The 22,053-nt window shown below is 34.8% G+C and overlaps 1 protein-coding gene and 1 long non-coding RNA gene across 2 annotated transcripts in view; one reads left to right on the top strand and one right to left on the bottom strand.

Moving 5' to 3' along the window:
• Nucleotides 1–4,161: 4,161 nt before the first annotated feature.
• The window catches only part of LOC137764133 (UDP-glucuronosyltransferase 2A2-like), a 47,612-nt gene continuing 29,720 nt past the window's right edge, over nucleotides 4,162–22,053 (bottom strand). The window contains 5 exon segments of the mRNA XM_068542856.1: nucleotides 4,162–4,441; nucleotides 8,447–8,666; nucleotides 9,133–9,220; nucleotides 11,709–11,840; nucleotides 14,342–14,490. Of these exon segments, the coding sequence (XP_068398957.1) occupies nucleotides 4,162–4,441; nucleotides 8,447–8,666; nucleotides 9,133–9,220; nucleotides 11,709–11,840; nucleotides 14,342–14,490 (869 nt within the window).
• Nucleotides 4,243–22,053, top strand: part of LOC137764137 (uncharacterized) — a 31,447-nt gene continuing 13,636 nt past the window's right edge. Inside the window, exons 1-2 of the long non-coding RNA XR_011073923.1 lie at nucleotides 4,243–4,300; nucleotides 5,259–5,411. This is a non-coding gene — a long non-coding RNA (uncharacterized lncRNA). The remainder of the gene's footprint in view (nucleotides 4,301–5,258; nucleotides 5,412–22,053) is intronic.

The following is a 22,053-nucleotide window of genomic DNA, read 5'->3' as shown; positions in this document are numbered from 1 at the left end:
ACCATTAGAAGGTTTAAAAGGCAACTTAATGAAATGGAAAAAAGATTTGCAAATCACATATCTCATAAGGGGTTAATATCCAAAATATATAAGGAACTCCTACAACTCAATAGCAAAAATCCCCAGAAAACTTAATTACAAAATAGGCAAAAGACTTGAATAAACATTTCTGCAAAGATAATATACAAATGGTGAACATGTATGTGTATATGAAGAGATGTTCAACATCCCTAATAATTAGGAAAATGCAAATAAAAACCAGTTTGATATCACCTCATACCTGTTAGGATGGCAATTATAAAACAAACAAACAAACAAAAAATAACAAGTATTGGCAGGGATCTGCAGAAGTTGGAATCTTTATGCACTGTTGGTGAGAAAGTAAAATGGTGTGTCCACTATTAGAAACAGTAAGGTGATTCCCCCAAACAGTAAAAATTGAATTACCATATGATGCAGCAATTTCTCTTCTGGGTATTTATCCAAAATAATTGAAATCACTATCTCAAAGGGATATCTGCACTTACATATTCATTGCAGCATTATTCACAATAACTAAGATATAGAAGCAAACTAAATGTAAATCCACAGATGAATGGATGAGGAAAATGTGGTATATACATACAATGGAATATTATTCAGCATCAAAAATGAAGGAAATCCTGTCACATGCTACAACAGGGAAGAAACTTGAGGACATTATGCTAAGTGAAATAGGCCAGTCATAGAAGAATAAAATACTGCGTAATTCCATTTACATGAGGTATCTTAAATAATCAACCTCATAGAAGCAGAAAGTAGAGTGGTGGATGCCAGCAGCTGGAGGGAAGGGACAATGGGAGTAGCTATTCAAGAAGTATGAGTTTCAGTTCTGCAAGGTGCACAAGTTCTAGAGATCTGTCGTACAACATTGTGCATATAGCTAACAATACTGTGTTGTACATGCAAAAATCTAAGAAGGTAGATATCATCTTTTTTTTACCACAATTAAAAAAAAAAGAAAGAATATCCAAGTGTACCTGCTGTGCTTGTAGCAGATAGCAGATAGTTAAATAAATGTTTGATAAGTGTCAGAAAAATAGAAGTCCTAGGATTCTGGAGCACTACTATGACCTATTTTTCTGACGTCTCTTCTCCATTAGAAGAAACAGTCCCTGGCTTGTTATTGAGCTCTGGTTGAGAATGAATACCTGATCATGGGTACCAAGTGACTGTTACTTATGATGACTATTATTTTGCAATAACAAAAATATAAGTGAACATTAGCAGCAACATTCTACAATTAAATAGATATAGTATATATGAGAACAGGCCAAAGCAGGTCCAGAAAAACAAGTAAATTGTCTCTGCAGGTGGCTTAGACTTTTGTGGAACCTACCAATGCTTTTAAAACCTCTCTATAGTAGTTCTGCCAGCATCACAAACCAGGGACATAGTCTTAATAAAAGTCATGGTAATGATATCAACATTGTGTATGAGCAGGAAACGTATTTACAGCTGAGGAAATTCCACAAAGTCTAATATCCATGGAATTTGCTGATTTTACCAGGTTCCCCATTAGGTAATGAAAGCTTTTCAGGGTTTTAGCTGGGGGTTAATACCCTGTATATTTTAGGTTCTGTCTTAAAGGAGGCAGTGTATGCTTTAAATTATGGCCTGATATACGATATATTCTGTATTTCTGTTTGAATACACATGGGTTACGATATCAAGGGGTTAAAAGTGGGAATGGATCCTCTAACAAGTATGCTTCCCTATTTCCCTTAGACAAGTTTGTTTTTCATTACTACAACTTGGAGACAGGCAGTTTGGAGGTTGCATTTCTCAAGAGACCAGTGATTCCACCCAGGCATATGGACATAATTTACTTAGATTGGAAGCATGCATACTTCTTAATTATTTTGAGCTCCTCTGCATCAGAATTCACTTAGAGAAGGGCTTACTCTCCTGGCTGTGATAATTTATCCAAAATACCAAAGATAAACTAGGTTGCTGACACATGATAAGTGTAGGCAAAATTATGCCTAGTATCCATCTCAATACTCTGATGTCCAATAGTAAAAGTCAGTGGAAAGCTGTGGCAAACCAGTCAGACAAGACATATTTTCACATTGATTTGGAGTGGAGAAAGATTTGGATCATCCTATCAGGTAAAGAACCCTGACCGGAGGATAAACGGCATGTGGAATGTTTATGAACAAAGTAAATAAAACTATTAAGTTCAGTCTCTCGGTCATACCTAAGGTCTGAGAAAGTAAGATTTATGTATAAGTACCCTGGCTGATGGGACTTGGTTTCTGCTTTATTATCCTAGAATGAACAGTTTTATGAATGACTGCTAAGGAAAGTCCATTCTTAACCTTTTTTAAAAAAAAAATCCAAATATATGCTGCAGTTATTCTAGCTAATGCAGTTGGTATCACCCAGGAACTTTTGCCAGATGACTTCTGATGATTCTCAGGCAAAGGAAGAAACCTGTAGATGATCAGAGGGCAGAAAGGGAGAAATCAGGTGAGCAGCAGCTGTAGAGCTGAAGTAAGTCAAACCAAATGGGTGCCTGCACTTGGGCAGTGTTCAGGGCCAGGGATGGCCAGCCCACCTCTCATTAGATCTTAGCTATTTGCTACGTTCTAATTACCAGAAATAAATTGAGCATAGAACAAACATAAACAACTCTTCTCCAAACATAATTGTAAAAGTCAAAACGTATCCGCATGAATCACTCTTTTAGAAAGACAGCATTTAACAAACACATTTTCAGCCTTCACAAAAAAATTTGTAAAATTTATTTGCATTTTCAGTAATGTACATATTCAAGAGGAAATACCTGTATGTTCTGGTGATACAATTATTTTTAAATTGGAAGTAATTTTCGATAAACCATATTGAAATAAAAAAGAATTTCAAAAAGTTCAGTAAGCTGATAGATGTCATTTATTGCTTCAATTATATATCAAATACTGAAATTAAAACTTTAATTAGACATGTCATTAAGTTTATGATGGGTAAAGAAAGTAAAATCTTTAATCTATTTGTTAAATTAATGCAAAGCTGAATCCAATATGAACATTTCTCTTTAGTGCTCTGCATTGATGCATGTTTACTACAACGTATCTTTGGTCAAACAGGTCTGCTAACATCTTATATCCTTGGCATAACAATTATTGATGAATTTAAATTTGTAGGCGATAGAGACTGAAAACTAATATAATAATCGTATCTTTCAGGTAAATATTTGTTTTTGACAGAAAACTACACCTTTGATTATAAATAGCAATTGTAGATTATGAGCATTAATGATTTTTAAATATAATGAATTGACATTTAACTTTAAGATTATCAACTGTACTGTAGATTAAAATTTTCATAAAATTATTTTAAAATTTTCCTATATTTCTTGTTATTTTTTTCTAAAAATTATCTGTTCCCCCTTAACATATTGCTTACATTCTCTGTCCCTGAGAAAAAAATCAATGATTCAATCGATCTCTTGTTTGAAGGCAGTGCTCAGTCTCTTGCACTAAAGGGCACACAAGAGTACTTGCTGACTAAAGGCAGGAATGTGGGTATGATTATCTATGTGTTTAATGGAAATTTGTAGACCTTTCATGGTGTGATGTGCCGTCACAATTATTATCAATTCGTGCTCTGACCCCAGTAACACTGGGCAAGCAGAAAGACTTATTTTTATGACAAATGAAATCATTACTCTTATCATATACTAGTCTCCTGTGATGGTTTCCTAATTTGTATGTTCTAGAGGAACTTGTGAATTTTTTTCTCTGTGGTCCCTGCATCTATCAACTTTGGCTTACATTTTGTGTGTTCCCCAGGATTCAGCATATTGTCAGTCAGCATATCACTTAAGGTTAAAAATAGAGAAAAAATTGATATTATTAATAGAATAAACATAGAATTATTAGTGAACCTTTGTCAGGAATGTTTGAGGAAGAGGGTAAAGCCACCTGGGAAAAGACAGAAGAAGAATGGGACATGCCCACCAGTTAATGCTATTGTTGAATTCTAGACTTTATCTCTAGCTTAAGGTAGAGAGGAATGGGAATTTTGAAAACAGGATGAAGATGTTATGTTTTCATTAAGGTCATTGTGGCTAGAATGAACAGAATTGCCCATACAAGCCTTTACCAAACTTAGAAAGATCTATTCTCTCTTTTTCTTCTTTCCTGTTTTAACACATTTTAGACAAGAAAACAAACAACATTTTGTGACCAAGAATACAGCAGTTGCCACACAGGCCAGCAAGAACCCAATCACATCCAAAGAGTGGTACTGGAACCAGGTGAGGTCGTGGGCAGCTGGCCTCAGGTGCTTGGCTCCTTTGTGGCGCATGACAAACTCGATCCAGAAGACTGCTCGGTCCAGGGGCTTTACAGGCTGATCATGGTGAATCCTTGATAACCTCACAGCATTCTCTTTATAACTGGTAGGCCAAAACAAACAAAAACATAGAAATTATAGAGCTTTTGTTTTCATTAAAAGTAAGTATACGATACATGATATGCGCTATGCAAGCCAAAAGCCATAGGTGTGTTCAGAAAAACATTTTAATTCTTGGCTGTGACATGAAGTTTGCTGGTCGCATAGCATGTTAAGAGTTGTGAAAGAGGGGTGTGGAAGAAATATATTCTTAACGGAATGTGGTAAAATGCAAACATATAAAAAAGATGGAATAAGTCAGTTGTAAATGTATAGCCTCAATTTTCCAAGAAGGAATTTTGGTATTGTGTGAATTATAGTTTCCAGGACTGTTCCAGACCAAGACTCTGAATAACCCTATTTTGAGAGAAAATACCCATTAGAGAGTCCATAAACATGGCCTCTAATGTCAGACTAACTAATGATGACAGAAACAGAAACTGATAGTCAACAGTAGTGAGACATTTTTGCAATGTCTGAGATCTTGACACTGTGATAATTCCTCCATTGCGCACACCTGTGCCTTTGTGATGCAAAAGACAGTGTCTGTATATTGGCAGTGTCAAGACTGGATGAAGATATTAAGGTAATTTTAGAAATGACAAGGACACGGGTTTTGAGTTTTTAAGGTAAATAGAAATATCTCACTAGCATAAAGCCCATAATCAATGTGGCACCACAAGAGCAATAGTTAACAACTCTAATAGTCTCTCAAACAACAATAGTTATAGGTATGTCTTCAAAAGGCATGTTCTGTCTTCACTGGAGATTTCTTGGTGGCTGAGCCAGAATTAGTATGTTTACCTTTGGTTTTGTGTTAGAGATAAAAGTTCCAGCCTGGAGACATGAAGATGACAGAAGGTAGAGATGTGAAGAGATGTCCTGGTGCAAGTTGGACATTGTTGGGATCAGAGAAGAAGAAATGTAATCATCATTCACCAGTGAACATGGTACACAACATCCAGCAGCAAGAGGTAATTTACTTGTGCTCTTTTTTTGTGCACAGTGAGAAAGAATAGTCATACTCTCTCTTTTTTGTTTGTTTGTTTGTTTTGCTTTTTGTTGTTGTTTTCATACTCTCTTTCAACCGGATTGAAATATAGGTAGGACTAGAAGAGTAGTTACACAAGTTTCATCCTAATACATTTTAGGCAAACTACAGTGGTGATAAGAGACTCTCTGTCCAAATCATATTTTTATTCAAGGTTTTCTCCACTTATAGATAGAGATTTAAAATTTGAAATATGCATATACTTGACAGATACACTTGTACATGTGAATACAAATAAAAATACAGTAAGCTTTCCTACAAATGAGATAAGATAAAATATGACTATGCCCATTAAGATGATTACTTAATATTTGTTGTACACTGTTTTATGACTGTTATGTTAAAATATTATGAAATTGCTATGGTTTATGTATTTAAATGTAATCTTCGTGTTCCTTAATTCCTTTAAGGAATAAGAAAATGGAATATAAATGAATTATATATATACTCTACACTAAACACTTTTGTTCCCAGATAATTTCAGACTTGAATTAAGTTTAGGGTTAAAGTTAAGGTATTTTTAAAATAAGTAATTTCAGGTATTTTCCTGGGAAATTCTAAGAGTATAATTTTTTCACATCAATAGTTTTCAAATCAACAAGAAAATTTAGTAAGCCTTCTATAAAACGAAGTAGAATTTTTAAAAATTACAGAATTTACCTACTCTGATATTTAGTAAAATGAACCAAATTATCAGCAATTAACAACTTGGTAATAGCCTAATAGATTAGACATCAAGATCATCATTTATGAGAAACAAAAGATCATAGTAAGCCTTGCTGAAACTCCTAACCTCCGTTTCCAGATCCTGAGGATATCTATAATATTCTGAAATTTATGATTTGAATATGTATCTTAACAAAAATCTTTTGACTGCAATGTGAGTGGGAGGGGAAAATGGACCACCAGGGCTGACTTTTTAGGATGAGTTCAAGGCAGATATTGAGTGCCTTCCCTTTTGGAAATGAATACATTGACCACTTTGTCTAGAAAACCTTGCTGCTAGGGTTTTAACAGATGGTTTTTCACAGACTAGTTCCACTAAAAAAAGCTGCAAAAAATTCCATTTAAGTTTACCTTCTCGCCTACCTCCTAAATTGCAGGTTTCAGTAATGTGAATGGAATATTACAACTATCCTTCAAGTTTTGCCTCTGAATAAAAATAATTGAGTCTGAGATAAACTGGAAACAAATTTTAAAATAAGGTATCTATACAAATGTGGAGCAAATAGTGAAAGCAAGATGAAAAACATGACAGCAACTTACACAGTATTGGGGAAAAGAACATAAAAATGACGGACTTAGAATGTAATTAGGCATAATACATAATTCAAAAGAAGAGGAAAGTTTGAGTAGAGTAAGAATGTGAGAGTTACGAATAAGAGCTCGAGGATCAGATTATGAAACAAGAGGAGGTAACAAAAGACAAGGTGAGCTATTGAAATTAGTTGTTAAAAATAGCACTTTAAAGGATTAATAAGAAAATTACAAATAGCAAGCAATGTTCATGAAAAAGTGAATTTACTAATTTATGGACTATTTGATGGAATCTCAGTAAATTAAGAAAAGCAAAAAATGATTAGAACAGTTAGAAAATAATAGAGAAAGAAAACAAACTCAAATATTTTAACATAGGGAATATTAAAATCTGATGTCCCTGAAATAAAGTTTAAAAATGGAACTAAAAGACATTTTAATAAACAAAAAAATTAATTTCTGAAAAGAAAAATTGAATAATTTTCAGCCTAGATTAACAGTGGTAAAAGAACACACTATAATCCCAGAAAAATGTAGAAAACAAATGGTAAGGATATACCATGTTTAAGTTTCTGAATTTAAAAAATACTATTTCTAGGCTGAACAAGAAACTCTTAAAAAGTAATACTGATCAGAAAGTCCTCAAAACCCTACAGCAGCATTTAAAGCCAGAAGATCATAAGTAACCCTGCACAGTTCAAAAGGAAAGAAAGTGAGATCTAAGTATGTTATATTCAGATAGGTGTCATCCTCCCATCAAGGCAATGAGCAAATATTGTTAACTGTGATTTCAGGGAGTCCACAACTCTTTGATGAAAGAAAATTCCACACGAAGCATTCAGTTAAGAATGAATTCAAAACATTTTGAAGAATCTCTGATTCAATGGTGAACATTGATTCTCTTAAAATATGTGAAAAGATTGAATTACTGTGAGGAAAATAAGTGCCATAAATATTGACAAATCAAAAATTTAAGTAATATATATTAGAGATGAGATAACTTCCAATTCAACTATTAGTGGCTAAAATTAAAACACATTGTTAAAAATAAACACTATGTATATATATATTAATTCTCAACCTTGGTGAGACCTTTCGGAGAAAAATATTAAGATATAACGATCTGTATCTAAAGTTCATATAGTTTATAAATGTAGTTTACAAATTTATTTTATCTTTAGCTGAATCAGAGAAAATTTAAAATTTTGTTTAAAAATACATATATAGTATCAATCGATATTTATAAAATTATTAACTACTCTAACTACTCCTCCCTGTATATATGCATATACTGATTAATGATATACACAGAGTGTTAACAATGATTATTTTTGAATGATCAATATTGGGTGAATTATCACTTCCATTTTTGTACTTACTGAATGGTTATAATATTTAAATAAACATATATATTTATTTATAAAATAAGCGGATTATCCAGAAAAATATCTAAGAATTTATGTAATCACCAACATTATGTATTTTGAAAAAACATTAATAGAATATTTGAAATCTTAGTTTGTTTTTTCATCTCAATCACTTCAGCAATTTGGGAAATGAAATAATAAAATAGTTTTTAAATGGTCATGTTATAGTTCTTATTTGAAAATACACTAGTTAGAAATGCATGAAACATTGGACATTTTTGAGTATGCTGGGGAGCATAATTAATGACAAGCCTTTAAAAGTAGTAGTACTTACGAAGGTTCATTAATGACTGTTCTCAAGGCGTTGAGCAAATCTGCACTTGTCATCGTGTTTATGTTCACCTCCACAGCTGCTCCTTTGGCCTTCATGTGAGCAATGTTGTCAGGCTGATCAGCAAACATGGGAACTCCCACCATAGGCACCCCATGATAGATAGCTTCATAGATCCCATTGGTTCCACCATGAGTGATAAAACCTTTTGCTTTGGGATGACCTAGTTTGGGGATTGGATGAGAAGCGGTGAGGATTTCATGATACATAATACATTAACAGAATTTCAGAGAGAGATGGGGAAAAAACTATTGGATAACTCAATGAAGAAGGCAGTGTTTTCTACAAAAGCCAAGAACATGGGGAATTGCTATCTCAGAAAATCGTGGTCCCTGAAAAAGGTGGAATTAACTTCCTCTGCGTTGTCTAGAAAGACTTACTGAGGAGGTCATATCAGAACCGAAATTGAAACTTGAAGAGTGATGAGAGTCTTAACTGAAGATTCTCTTTTATGAACCAGAGTAAGCATCAATCTATGAAATCAAGGGCCAATTCTTTAATTATATCTGCTTTAAAACTGCAAGTAAAATGTGGAAATTTAAATATTTAAAATGTTTATTGAATTTACTTGCTGTTAAACAGTTACTTGCCCATCATCCAACTGTACAGCTTTTTTTTCTTGGTCTTACCAAGAAGATCATTCTGTGGTATCCAGTCATAGAGCCGAGTATTGGCTCCTAATGTGGCCGGTTTCTTTCCTTTGTATCTCCATAAAACCTGTGGAAGACAATGCTTTAATTTTTCAAGTAAAAACACAAAATTAAGGCATTTTAAGGCCATAGAGTTATTTAGAAATCATATAGTCCATCTTAGTTTTTTTTTTTTTTTGACTATTTGAAAGCCTGTGTTGAGGTATTACATGAAGCATACAGAAGTTCATAAAAAGTTCAAACAACTGATGTTCACTTATATCTGTTACAGCAGTTAACTTTAAGTCATAAACAAAAGAATATTGTGAAGAAAGTTTTTCAAGAAAAAGTATACTAAAATCTGAAAACAGCAAATACCACTTGATGTTCTGAAAGGAGAAAAATTATAATTTGTAAGTTTTATTAATTTAAGAAACATAGATTGGGTTCTAAATAATTTGTTGGATATTCAAGATATAATATATCATATTTAAATCTATAACCATTATTTTGTTTTCAGATATTTTATAGCTGGTATGAGCGCAGATTACTTTTCTTGCATAAAAATATAATTGAATAGAGAGGGTCATGAGCATAATGTCCTTCCTTATTTCTTTGTATTTTGAGAAGAATTGATAAATGAGAGAAAAGTGCAGTTTGCTTCCCTCCCTGACAAGCTCCAAGGCATGACAGTTGTATTCCACATGCTTCAGATGGCTCCTGCTTTCTTGGAATCAACTCTGGACCTCAATTCCCAAATGGAGACAAATCCAAACATTTTTCACTTTCATCTTCTGTTTCAGTTATTTGTGAAACTGATCCAGGTTGCATAGTAGTTTATCAAGGAAGATTTTATTCTAAGCAGCACTGCAGTCCTCTGTGCCTAACAGGCTGAAGACCCAGTGGAGAATCTGATGGTGGAAACCGGCAGCTCTTTTCTAGGGACAGGATAGAGGGTTTTTTTTTCAGGTAGCCTAAAAGGCTGACTCTCTTGTTCCCCAGGCTATGGCTCCAAGGACTCAGGCACGTCCCAGGCAGGAAACCAGGCATGACTGGAGCAGAGCATCACCAGTGTCATCAGCAAAGAGTCTGGGACATTGACATATTGAATGACTTATCCCAGCCAGGCGGGTGTGAGGGGTGCACATGTCCTCCAAATTCTGAGTTCTAAGCATCCTGTTCTGCCCTCAATGGCCGGCAGGTGGTGCACAAACCTGCCCTTTCTTAGCCCATCCTCCTTTATGGGATAGTTGAGAGGAACATACAAAAGAGGTAGTTTGCAAACGTTGAGAGATAAGGTAAAACTGTTTGCCTTTACCTTTTTTGAAAGGGCTTGTAATAATAGTCTATTAAATATAGTATTATCGCTTAAAAGCTTTTGGAAGTGAGATTGTGTGTGAAGAAATAGAAAATAAATAGGACTAGTTTAGGCAGAATATGAGGGTTAAAAAGCATTAAAATGAACATGAATACTACGTAACTTTACTTGTCACGAGGCCATCCTAGTTCTTAAGTTTCAAAGGTAATGTTTTCCAAAAATGTAATTAGCTTTAAAATTTTTTTGGCTGCTTTTTGGATGATTTGTTGTCTTTCTGCCCTCCCTCCCTTCCTTCCTCCTTTTTTCTTTCTTTCTTTCTTCCTTCCTTCCTGCCTTCCTTCCTTTCTCTCTCACTTTTTCTCTCTTTCTCCCTTTTTTGTTTTTGAGGGGGAATGAGATAGAGGATTTGTTTATACTCTATTATTTAATGAAGTATATTGTTAGGATGCTAACATTTTGTTACATAATTTTTTTCTTTCTTTCTTCTTTTTTCTTTTCTGTATGACGATTTTCAGATTAAATACTAATAGGTGGCAAACTCTTTAACAGGAAAGTTTAAAAATAAAAATCCAGAGTTTTAACAGGCCTAAATAGTACACTTACAATTATAGAGTTTTACGTACTTTAATATAAAGATACAGGGTATTTTGTGAATGGAAGTATATAAAGAGTAGAAATCTAGAATTAACAAAATTAAAGTTAATTGAATGTCATAAATTAGAAAATATATACTCTTTGACAATAACATTAGGATCTTTAATTGTTTTAACTGTAGAAAATTTATTTTAGAAAGATTAGGCTTCTATTTCTAAACCAACTATACTTTAATTGAATCCTAATAAAGCCTAGAAATATAAAGTATATTCTTGAACATGATTCTACTCTACTGTATGTGTAATCTCTCTTCCTGGACCTTGAAGCTAACACACTTTAGAACTTTTGGGAAGAGTCAGTGCAAGTCATAAGGTTTCAAAGAGTAAAAGGTTATTAGAATCTTAACATTTTCACCTCTATTTCATTGAAAATAAGTGACTTCACAAAAAGATGTATTTTCATAGTAATGCAAAGGCTCAGTAGGCAAATGGTAAAATGTGCCCAAAATACATTTTAATGTTTTGAGACATTTTTACTTAAAGGTGGTGCCAGTTCTGCTCGGTGTATGATGAGTTACAACTTCGATCTAGAAAGAGTACTATTAGCCACACACTCTCTCCAGTTGGCAGAGCGGCTGCCCACCATGACTGGAGTTTGTACTAACCTTCTGTGGAATCTGGGCAAGGGCTGAGGCAATGAGATTGGCTTTTTCTTCTGTGAGGTTTTTGACCATTGACCCCAGAGAAAACACCACAATACCATCTTCGCCTGAACTTTGGACAAATTCTTCCATTTCCTGCAGAGATAAAATTCTCTCTCTTACACAAGTGCAGGATCACAGGGGGAAAAAGGCTCTCCTGCATTTCTAAATAGGCAGACTCAAGAGAAGTGTCAGGGACATTGTTAGACTGATTCTGTCTTCTGCCACATAGAACCATCTAGTCTCTTTAAGAGGAAATGTATTTCTGAAAACTACGGCTTAAATATATAATGAGTGATTACACATAAAGACATGGAACCAAACCATTATACAAAATGAATAGGCGATAAGAGGCAGATGTTCTCATGGTACATGGAACTATTACTCCCAAGGCTTAATTTTATGAACCAACAGAGCTGTTTGCAAACTTGTAAAAATATTCCTTGGAAGGAAGCCCAAAGAAGGGTTCTGAATGAGGCTTTTAAATTTTTTAGCATGCCAGTTTACATCCAATAAATTATGAATAACTTGATCTAACTTCCTGTTAGGCGTTCAGAATATTTTTCTCATGTTTATTATTTCCCTGATTAATAGGGCTAAAAAAGATTTTTTAAGAAATGGTGTATATAGTAATATATTTGAAAAGATGATAATGCAGTTAAATTCCTGCTACAATCATGATAACACTTATGAGACTGTTTTTCTGCCTTCCCACAAGAGTGTTACACTAACTGCGTGCCCAGAATTTGAGCCTTAGCACAGATTCTCTGCAAATAAAATTCTCTTGATCATCACTTACAGTTGTGCAAACTAGGCATAGCAAAGTCTGGGATTGGGGTCTTTCACATAATCTATGTAAATGTCACCCTCTAGAGATATGTCATCTCTTTGTAACTATTCATGGTCACCCTGCAATCACTATGTTTCTCAGTTTAAGGCTAGTAAAATTACAAGGGGAAGGACAATGCCATAAATGAAAGTAGACTGCTATTTTTACTTAGTTAATGTTAAGAGAATATCTGATGTCCCAGGAATTGGTATTTTACCATTTTGATTCAACTCCCTAAACAGATAGTGATTGAATAAAAAAACATTACACACACACACACACACACACACACACACACATATGCAGGCACATATACACACAGGTATATTAAGACATACACACTTACCTGTTTGATTTGGATTCTTGATTTAACTCTCATTTCTTTTCTATTCTGTGTATCCAGTGACTGGCATAATTCTTTCGTCAGAGATATAAGCCAAGATTGGTATTGCCCAAATATCTATATTAATAATTGGGTTTGGGATGGAATAATTTTCCCATCTTGTGAAACATGTCTGAGTCATTTTTGTGAAATTGTCTGCATGTGAAAAGTGGGGTTGGAAAGATAAACATAATATGTGGCAAGGTATTACGTAATGAGCCATGGGATATGTCCTATCTCTTTCTGTACCTTTATTTATTTTAGATATTGGTTTACTATCTCCAGTAATAACACTCAATAGAGCTTGTCTTCAGCTATACCTTAGTTGGTATGAAAAGCATATTCAGAATCCTGAAGTAAAGTTTTAAACTTCAATATCCATCTTACTCTAAACAGAAATCAAGAACTCTCCTGGGAACATCATTTAACCTGCTATCTTCTACAGAGATTATGTTTGTTTACCCACAACCCAAGCAAATGAATATCTGTCTCTCCACTGCCTATTGATAAAGATAAATACAATATTCTTACTGTATTTACCTATTATTCTCCTCTGTTTCTCATTATTGTTTTCTTCCAATATTTCTGGCAGTCCATATTTATTCTTTGATAACATTGGAATATGGGTATATGATCTTCTTTTTTACTCCAAAAAACCCCCTGATATCATGGTCATAAAGAACCAATTCAGCGTTTGAGTTTCTCAGTTTTATGATTTCTACTTTATGTTGATGACTCCCAATTTATTTCTAATGTTCTCTGCTGAGACTGAAACCTTGTATTAACAGATGATTTCTAGAAATCCCCACCTGAAAACTCTTTAGACTGCTTAAAGTGAATTTGAAATTGAGCTCATCATTGCCATCTCAAAAAAGCTTTTTCAACTAACTGTTTCCTGGCTCAGTAAATCTCATTGCTCTCCAAGAGGCCCTGTCTGATTCCATGCCTTCCATTAACACTTCTTACTGACCAAAGCCTGTCAGTAAGAGTCTGCCAAGACTCACGAAAGCATCTTTATCACTCAAATGATCGCAGTAAATGTCCCTATTTATAACTCTATTATGCTTGTTAGGAAGACTACAGCAGTCTTCTTAGTGATTTCCAAGGCTCTAGCTTCCTGTTCTTCAATCCAATATCTATACTATGGACACAATGATATTTTTAACACGTCAGTTGGCAGACTTCATTCTCTGCTTAAATATCAAAGTAAAGTAAAAAAAAAAGTGATATCATTCGTAAAAGACCCCTATGATTTTGAAAATAGATTTGGTGTAGCAAACTGAAGACATCCAGCAGCATAGCTCTGTTATCGACACTGTAAGCTTTAAGGGAAAATCAGGATTTTATCATAAGGTACAAAGAAGCCCTCCACTGTAATAGACCTACCTTAGGTAATGGTTTGGCAGGTTTACAATGCAATCCTCCTACAAACTCAAAATTAGGTAAGTATGGACGAGGAAATTCAAAATCCCAATATGTCCTGATTAGCCAAATTTCCGCTTTCCCCATAGTCTCACATAACGTAGTGGGTCTTCCTGGAGAAAATGAAGAAAGTTGGCTAGAAGTTATTAGCATAAATATTTGCTGGGGAAAAATTGCGCCACTAATTTTCTGATGTGCTATTAAGGAAAAAAATAAATCTAGTTTCTCTAGATTACTTATCACGTCTAGATGTTAAAAGGAAAGGGAATTTAAAGTAATAAGGAAAGAGGCAGAAAGGGAGGGAAGGAAGAAAGGAAAGAGGATAGGAAGGAAGAGAGGGAGGTGGGAGGTGGGAAGGAGGGAGAAAGAATGTTTGAGTAGTGAAAGAACAGTAATATGTAAAATAAAAATAAAATCAATAAAAACAAATAAAAACAAAATTCTTTTACAAAAATAAGTTCTTTCAGGAAATAAATTTTAGCCACAACTCCAAGTACTGATGGATTTAATATTCACTGTTTTTCTCCAATTAAAGGACAGATGACAGATTAGCCCCAACATATTAACATCAAATCAATTCTCAGTGGTTTTCTAATTTCCAGTCAGGACTGTATTTCTACCTTTCAGCTTGTTACAATTCCTGGTTCACTCGTATTGTTGAAGAATCCTACCAATATCTGTTTACCTTATCTTGCTGAGTCAAATCTCATCACTAATGGCAAATAATGATTTGCCATTATTTTCTCAGTGGGAAATCCCTGAGTAATTTATACCTAATACAACCCCCTTTGGAATGTAGAGTACACATGCATGCATTATTAATATCACACACTTATTGTAGTGTTACCTTTAAATGATGTTTTTTGAAAGGGACAGATTCTAAGTATTCATTTTAGGAGATTTGTGGAGAAGAACGAGTATTTGCAAATTACCAAGTCAATCATTCATATACACAGAAAACGTGTTTTGCATCTAAGTAAAGAAAAATTCAGATGAGAATGTTCCTTTCTTAAGGATTCTATTCAGAATTGGTGATCATGTATATCCCAGGTTGGATAGCCTCTTTTTAGAATCATTACTACTTTGTAGTGCTTGGATATATATCTGAAGTTATATAGGCAATGATTTAACTTGATAATGAAGAAGCAGTTTCCAAGGACACTCAGCTTGAAATTGCCAGAGACTGGATGAGAACACTGCCTCACAGTTTCCCACCAATATGTTATTGTTCTTTAGATGTCCTGTTCCATGCGTGTGACATCCTGCCTTGATTACTAAGTCCTTAGGTGAAATTATTGTGTAAACCCGTAGACCACATTTTAAGAAAGACCTAGCTTAAAGTTTTCACTAAAATTCTATATTTGAAACAGTTATGCACAGTGTGAAATACAAAGCCAATCAAATGTGAGGAGAACAAAACTGAGCAAAAGTATGCAAAAGTTGTTAAATACTTTCATAAAACATTCTAAATGTTATGCTGAGGACTTGTAAAACAAAAATATGGAATTAAACTTTACCACCAATCTTTTTCCTATAGTTATATTATTACACAAAATGAGTTATGAACACAGTGGAAAATTATATAAATAATTGATAAATGGCCATTAAATTTTAATTACCATGTAAATATTGTTATTGTTTGAATCTATTACTTTAATCCTACATGGTGAGTCTACTGAGATGCCTTTCAATTTCAAAGAATTCTTAGAGGTAGCCTGAATGTATGGCAAAAGGCTTAATGTAGGTGAGTTGGATGGAGGGAATTCAGCAGAGGACAGTTACCAATCTCTCGGCGGTAAGTCATGCAAGCCTCAGATATCAATCTAGAAATAACTTTTCTAGGCTCCTTAGCTTATTGATTTCTTTCAACGGCATGTGAGAAAACTAATATGCATAATTTCTGTATCACTTTTTAAAAATTAATACTTTACATTTTTAGAGCAATTTTCGGATCACAGCAAAACTGAGGGGAAAGTGGAGATATCTCCCATGTACCCTTGTCTTCACACATGCATAGACTCCCTCAGTGTCAACATCCCCCAACAGAATCGTATGTTTGTTGCAATTGATGAACCCACACTGAAACATTATAATCATCCAAAGTCTGTGGTTTACGTTATAATTAACTCCTAGTATTATAAATTCTGTGGTTTTGGACAAATAATAAAGACATGATCAATCATTATGGTATCATACAGAGTATTTTCACTACCCCAAAATTCTTTCGTGCTCTGCCTATTAATCCCCCACCCCTATCCAACCCCTTAGCAACCACTGATTTTTTTTTTTATGGTCTCCACAGTTTTGCCTTTTCCAGAATGTCAGAGTTTGAATCGTACAGTATGTAGACTTTTCAGATTGGATTTTTTCCTTAATAATAGGGACTTAACGTTCTTCCATTGTTCCACGTCTCTTTGTGGCTCAATGACTCATTTTTTAGAGCTGAATAATATTCCTTTGTTTGGATCTGCAACTTGGTTGCTTCCAAGTTTATCCATTCACCTACTGAAGGGCAACGTGATTGCTTCCAAGTTTTGCCAATTATGAATAAAACATCTATAAATATCCACGCGCACATTTTCGTGTAAACATGTTTTTAACTCCTTTAGTTAAATACCAAGGAGTGTGATAGTATGGTAAGAGTGTGTTTACTTTTATAAGAAACCACCAAAGTGTTTCCCAAGTGGCTGTACCATTTTACATTCCCACTAGCAATAAGGAGAGTTCCTGTCCCACAACTTTCCAGCTTTTGGTGTTGTCAGTGTTTTGCATGTTGGCCATTCTAATAGATGTGTAGTGGTATCCCATTATTATTTTAATTTGCATTTCCCCCAAACCAATGACATGGAGCATCTTTTTATATGCTTATTTACCAACTATACATCTCCTTTGTGCAGTATCTGTTATTGTCTTTGGTCTACTTTTTAATCAGGTTTCATGATGTCTTACTGTGGAGTTTTAAGTGTTTTGAAAAAACATTTTGGATAACAGTTCTTTATCAGACCTGTCTTTTGCAAATATTCTCTCCCAGTCTGTGCCTTGTCTTTTCATTCTCTTGACATTGTCTTTCACAGAGCAGAATTTTCTAACATTTTGTTGAGGACTTCTGCCTCTATGCTTATGAGAAATATTGATCTGTAGCTTTCTTCCCTTGTAATGTCTTTGTCTGGTTTTGACATTTAGGTAATGCTATCCTCATAAAATGAGTTAGAACTTATTCCCTCAGCTTTTATCCTCTAAAAATGACTATAAAGAGTTAGTATAGTTTCATCTTTGAATTCATTTTTGTTACATTTTTTTTGGTTTTTCTTAGGATTTGCATCTCTCTGCTTATACAGTTCATCTGTTTTTACAGGCTGTCCACTTTCTCGATTTAGAGCCTTTAGCATATTAATCAGAGTTGTTTTAGGTCCTTGTTTTGATAATTACAACATTCTTGCCATCTCTGGTTCTGATGATTGTTCTGACTACTCAAAATGTGTTTTTGCCTTTTGGTATGCCTTGTAATTTTTTCATCATAGCCAGTCATGATGAACTGGGTAAAAGAAACTATGGTAAATAGGCCTTTTAAATGTGTTGGTAAATTGTGGGGAGAGAAGCAGTCTATAGCCCTAAGATTGGTCTCAGTATTTTACTGAGTTTATGCCTCTGGACTCATCACAACTCTTTCTCAATTTTTTCTCCCACTTTATTTGGGGCAGGATGGTCTAGAGTTGGGTATATCCCTTCTCCATGTGGTAGGCTAGAGGGGCCTGGCGTTGGGTATTTTTCTTCCACAGGTCAGTTAGGATCTGATAATCCCCCCAACACATTGTGCACTGGTTAACTAGTTTACCCTGAGGACAGACCTTTTTAGGAAGAACAGAGTGCTCTAGCTTCTTTCAGAATGATTCCTCTTCCCCTCCCCTAACTGGAAGTAAGGGATTTTTCTTTGATATTTACTATGGAAAATTGGTTGAGCTCCTGGAAGTAAATCTCACAATATTGTGGGGACTCCCCTATGACTGAGTCCCACTGGATTTTTTAACTCTCAGATTTGTCCACACTGAAACTCCAGCAATTCACCAATTATACTTCAGGTGTTCCTACCCAGGCACTGGTTCCTGTAGTGATTTTCAATCCTGAGTCTCTGCTCTTGAGTGTTCAGATACGCTGAAACTCTCTGTATATTCCAAAAGAATATACAGATACATTATTAGAATAAATATAAGAGTCTGATAATTTCAGTGGATACAAAATATTCTGAAATGGCAACTGTAATTTGTGTGTATGAATAAAAGAAAATATAACTAAAATATATACTTTAACTTCTAATTTTTGAATAATTGTATAAGAGTTGTGTAAACTATGTCTGATTAGAATTATAAAGTCTTATTGAAACCCATTTTAGAAAAATAAATAGAGCTATCATGTTCATTGATAGGAAAATCAAAATTCATAAAGATGTCCATTCTCTCCAAATCAATCTACAGATTCCTTGTAATTCTTATTAAAATCTCAAAATCCCAAGGTTCATGAAACTTGATAATTTTTGTAGAATTTTACATTTAATTTTTAAAATTTATAATAGAAGAGCAAAGAGCTAAGGATAACTAAGGTGCTCTAGAAGAGATACAAGGGGAGAGGGTATTACCCTTCCAGTATTTTGAGCAGGATGACCAAATAAGATGTCTCTCATGTATCCCCCCACCCTTCAACAACAATGACTTGGCATTTATCCACAGACAAATGTGCCTTTGTTGGAGATTCAGGATACAGATAGGAGATTGTGAAATCCAGGTGCAGTACTAGAAAGACAAAGACCTTTTGAGAAGGCAAGTTTGCAATCAGGTGACAGACCCACAGAGTGTGATCCTGGTTGCAGACATGGAAAAAAGCTCTGTACCCCTGAGAACTCAGCTACAGCCTGTTTCTCTTTGGTTCTGTCACCAACACCATATGCCAAGGAACCCAAGAAGAGTCATGCCCACCTGCATGTCGAGTAAGAAACACACAAACCTCAGTCCCAGCTGTGGGCCCTGAAGTGGCCCATGAACTGGCTCGAGCGCCTATGGGATCCCCGGAGGCAAAGTTTGCTAAACTTGGTCAGACTGTAGATTCTGAAAGGGCCCTGTAACTGGGCTGCAGCCCCTCCCAGCCACAGTCCTCAAGTAGCCTTGCTGGCACAGCAGCCAGGCAGGAGGCACTCCTCTCTGCACCCCAGGAGATCCTGAAAGGCTCCTATACTTGACTCCAGCCTGCTCACAGCCGCAGTCTGCCTGCCATCCTGAGGGTTCAGGGTCCCAGAGGGAGACACTTTGAGCTACAACCTGGAGATTCTGAAAGCGCCCTAAATTGGCTCTAGCCCCTTCTAGCCACAGTCTGTGAAAAATCCGGCTAACTTGCAGACTTAGCAAAATACACTCAAGCCTGTGTCCTCAGAGATCCCAAAGAGTTCCCTACTTAGCTGCAACCCCATCACAGCTACAGTCCATTAGCAGATCTGCCACACAGGGACCCAGTAAGAGACACTCCTGTCTGTGCTCTCAGAGACACTGAAAGGGCCACACACTTAGTTCCAGCCCCTCCCAGCCACAGTCCATAAGTCTAATTTTTGATGGGTGGGTAAAGAAGATGTGGTATATATATATATAGATACACACACACACACACACACACACACACATACATAATGGAATATTATTCAGCCATGAAAAAGAAGAAAATCTTGCCATTTGTGACAAAATGAATGAAACATTCTAAGTGAAATAAGTCAGACAGAGAAAAACAAATACTGTACGATCTCACTGAAATGTGGAATCTTAAAAAAAAAAAAGGCCAAACTCAAAGAAATGAGGACTAGATTGGTGATTGTCAGGGATGGGAGGGGGAGACTTAGGGAGATGTTGGTCAAAGGGTACAAGCTTTCAGTTATAAGGTGAATAAGTTCTGGGGATCCAACATTCAGTATGATGACTATGGTTAACAATACTGTACTATATACTTGAAAGCTGCTAAGAGAGTAGACATTAAATGTTCTCACCACAAAAAAAGTAAAATAGGTGGGGTGATGGATGTGCTAACTAACATTACTGTCGTAAACATTTCGCTATACTTCTGTGTGTATCAAGTCATCATGTTGTGCACTTTAAAATTACACAATGTTATATGTCAATTATGTGTTAATAAAGCTAGAAAAAAGAACAAGTACAAGAAAGAAAGCTAATGAATAGAAGAAAAACCACTTAAGTAGTGAAATTTCTGAATGATAAAGCAAGCATTGTAGTTAACTAGGGAAAAGAAGAAGCCTTGAATAAATAGTAATGGTACAACTCTTTATCCCTGGGCAAGGGTAAGAAGAAAGAAAGGACAGGAGAGAAGAAGAGAGGGAAGGAGGCAGGAAAGAAGGAAGAAGGAGGAACAGCAAAGGAAGGAAGGTGAAAAGAAAAGAAATTGAGCACAACCTACAAAATACACAAAAATAAATTAGTAAGTAGATTAAAATCTTCAAAAGCAAGGCAAGACCATAGCTTCTTTGGAGACAATATAAAAGGAAATCTTTATGCTTTCAGAGTAAGAAAGGGTTTCCTCAAGTGCATAAAGAAAATGGTTAATTAATTTGACTCCATTAAGTTTAAAACCTGAAGGTCTTCATATGATATTTAGGAGAATGAGAAGCACATCATAAACTGCCAAGAAGATGTTTGCAATACAGGAAACTAACAAAGGCTTATATAGAGTATACAAGGAATTTATTGAATCAATAATGAAAGCACAAGCAAACCCATTAGAAAAAATGGGCAAAAGACATGAGAAGGATATTCACTGAAAAAGAAATAAAAATGGCCCCAAAAATATGAAAAGTTACTTAATCTTAGTAATAGAAATCTAAGTAAACCTAAGATGCAATTTCAGACCTACCACATTGACCAAACTTAAAAAAAATCATTATTTTGAGGGGTTATAAAATTAGAACATGGCGACAGTTGCTGATGACTGTTAATAAAAGTCATTCAATCATATGCTAAGTAAGGATGTGGTACTGTGAGGACTAAAATGCTGTGTTGGTTAAGGTAAAATTTTGTATAGTCTTGGTTGGAGTATAATTTTTTGAGAAAAGTCTGAAATTACCTAGTAGGGGAAAAATATATATATATATACAATTTACATCCTATTGATACTATTGCTCTGTTATTACAACAGAGGATATATACAAGAATGTTCATAATAGCAGCATTATATAAAAAAAATTGTAAATAGATAGTTGTCCATCCACAGAATGTCATGATGTAGTCACACAACAGAACACTATCTATAGAGCTTAAAAAAACCCCCATGATTTCATCTTTAAGAGTATTGAGCATAAGCAGCACATCTATGCTTGTATTTGTATAATATTTAAATAAACTAAACAATAGAGTGTTGAGGAAATCACATATAATGGTAGACATCAAATTTCCAAGAAAATGTTCACCAAAGTCAGACTTGTGGTTTTTACTGGAAGAAGCATGCTTCTAAGAAACTGATGACTATCTATTTCTTAACTTGCTTGTAGGGCACACAGAAGTTTATTTTACTATTTACATCAACTGTATACTTACATTTTTTCACTTTTTATTGGTATGATATTTTCTAAAATCTGAAACTTCATGTGTAATATTTTAACATATATAAAAATATTTTTATGTTGATGTAAA

Source organism: Eschrichtius robustus, chromosome 4 (genome assembly GCF_028021215.1).
Source record: "Eschrichtius robustus isolate mEscRob2 chromosome 4, mEscRob2.pri, whole genome shotgun sequence".
NCBI classification, from domain to species: Eukaryota; Metazoa; Chordata; class Mammalia; order Artiodactyla; family Eschrichtiidae; genus Eschrichtius; species Eschrichtius robustus.
This window is presented reverse-complemented; position numbering and strand designations above follow the sequence as displayed.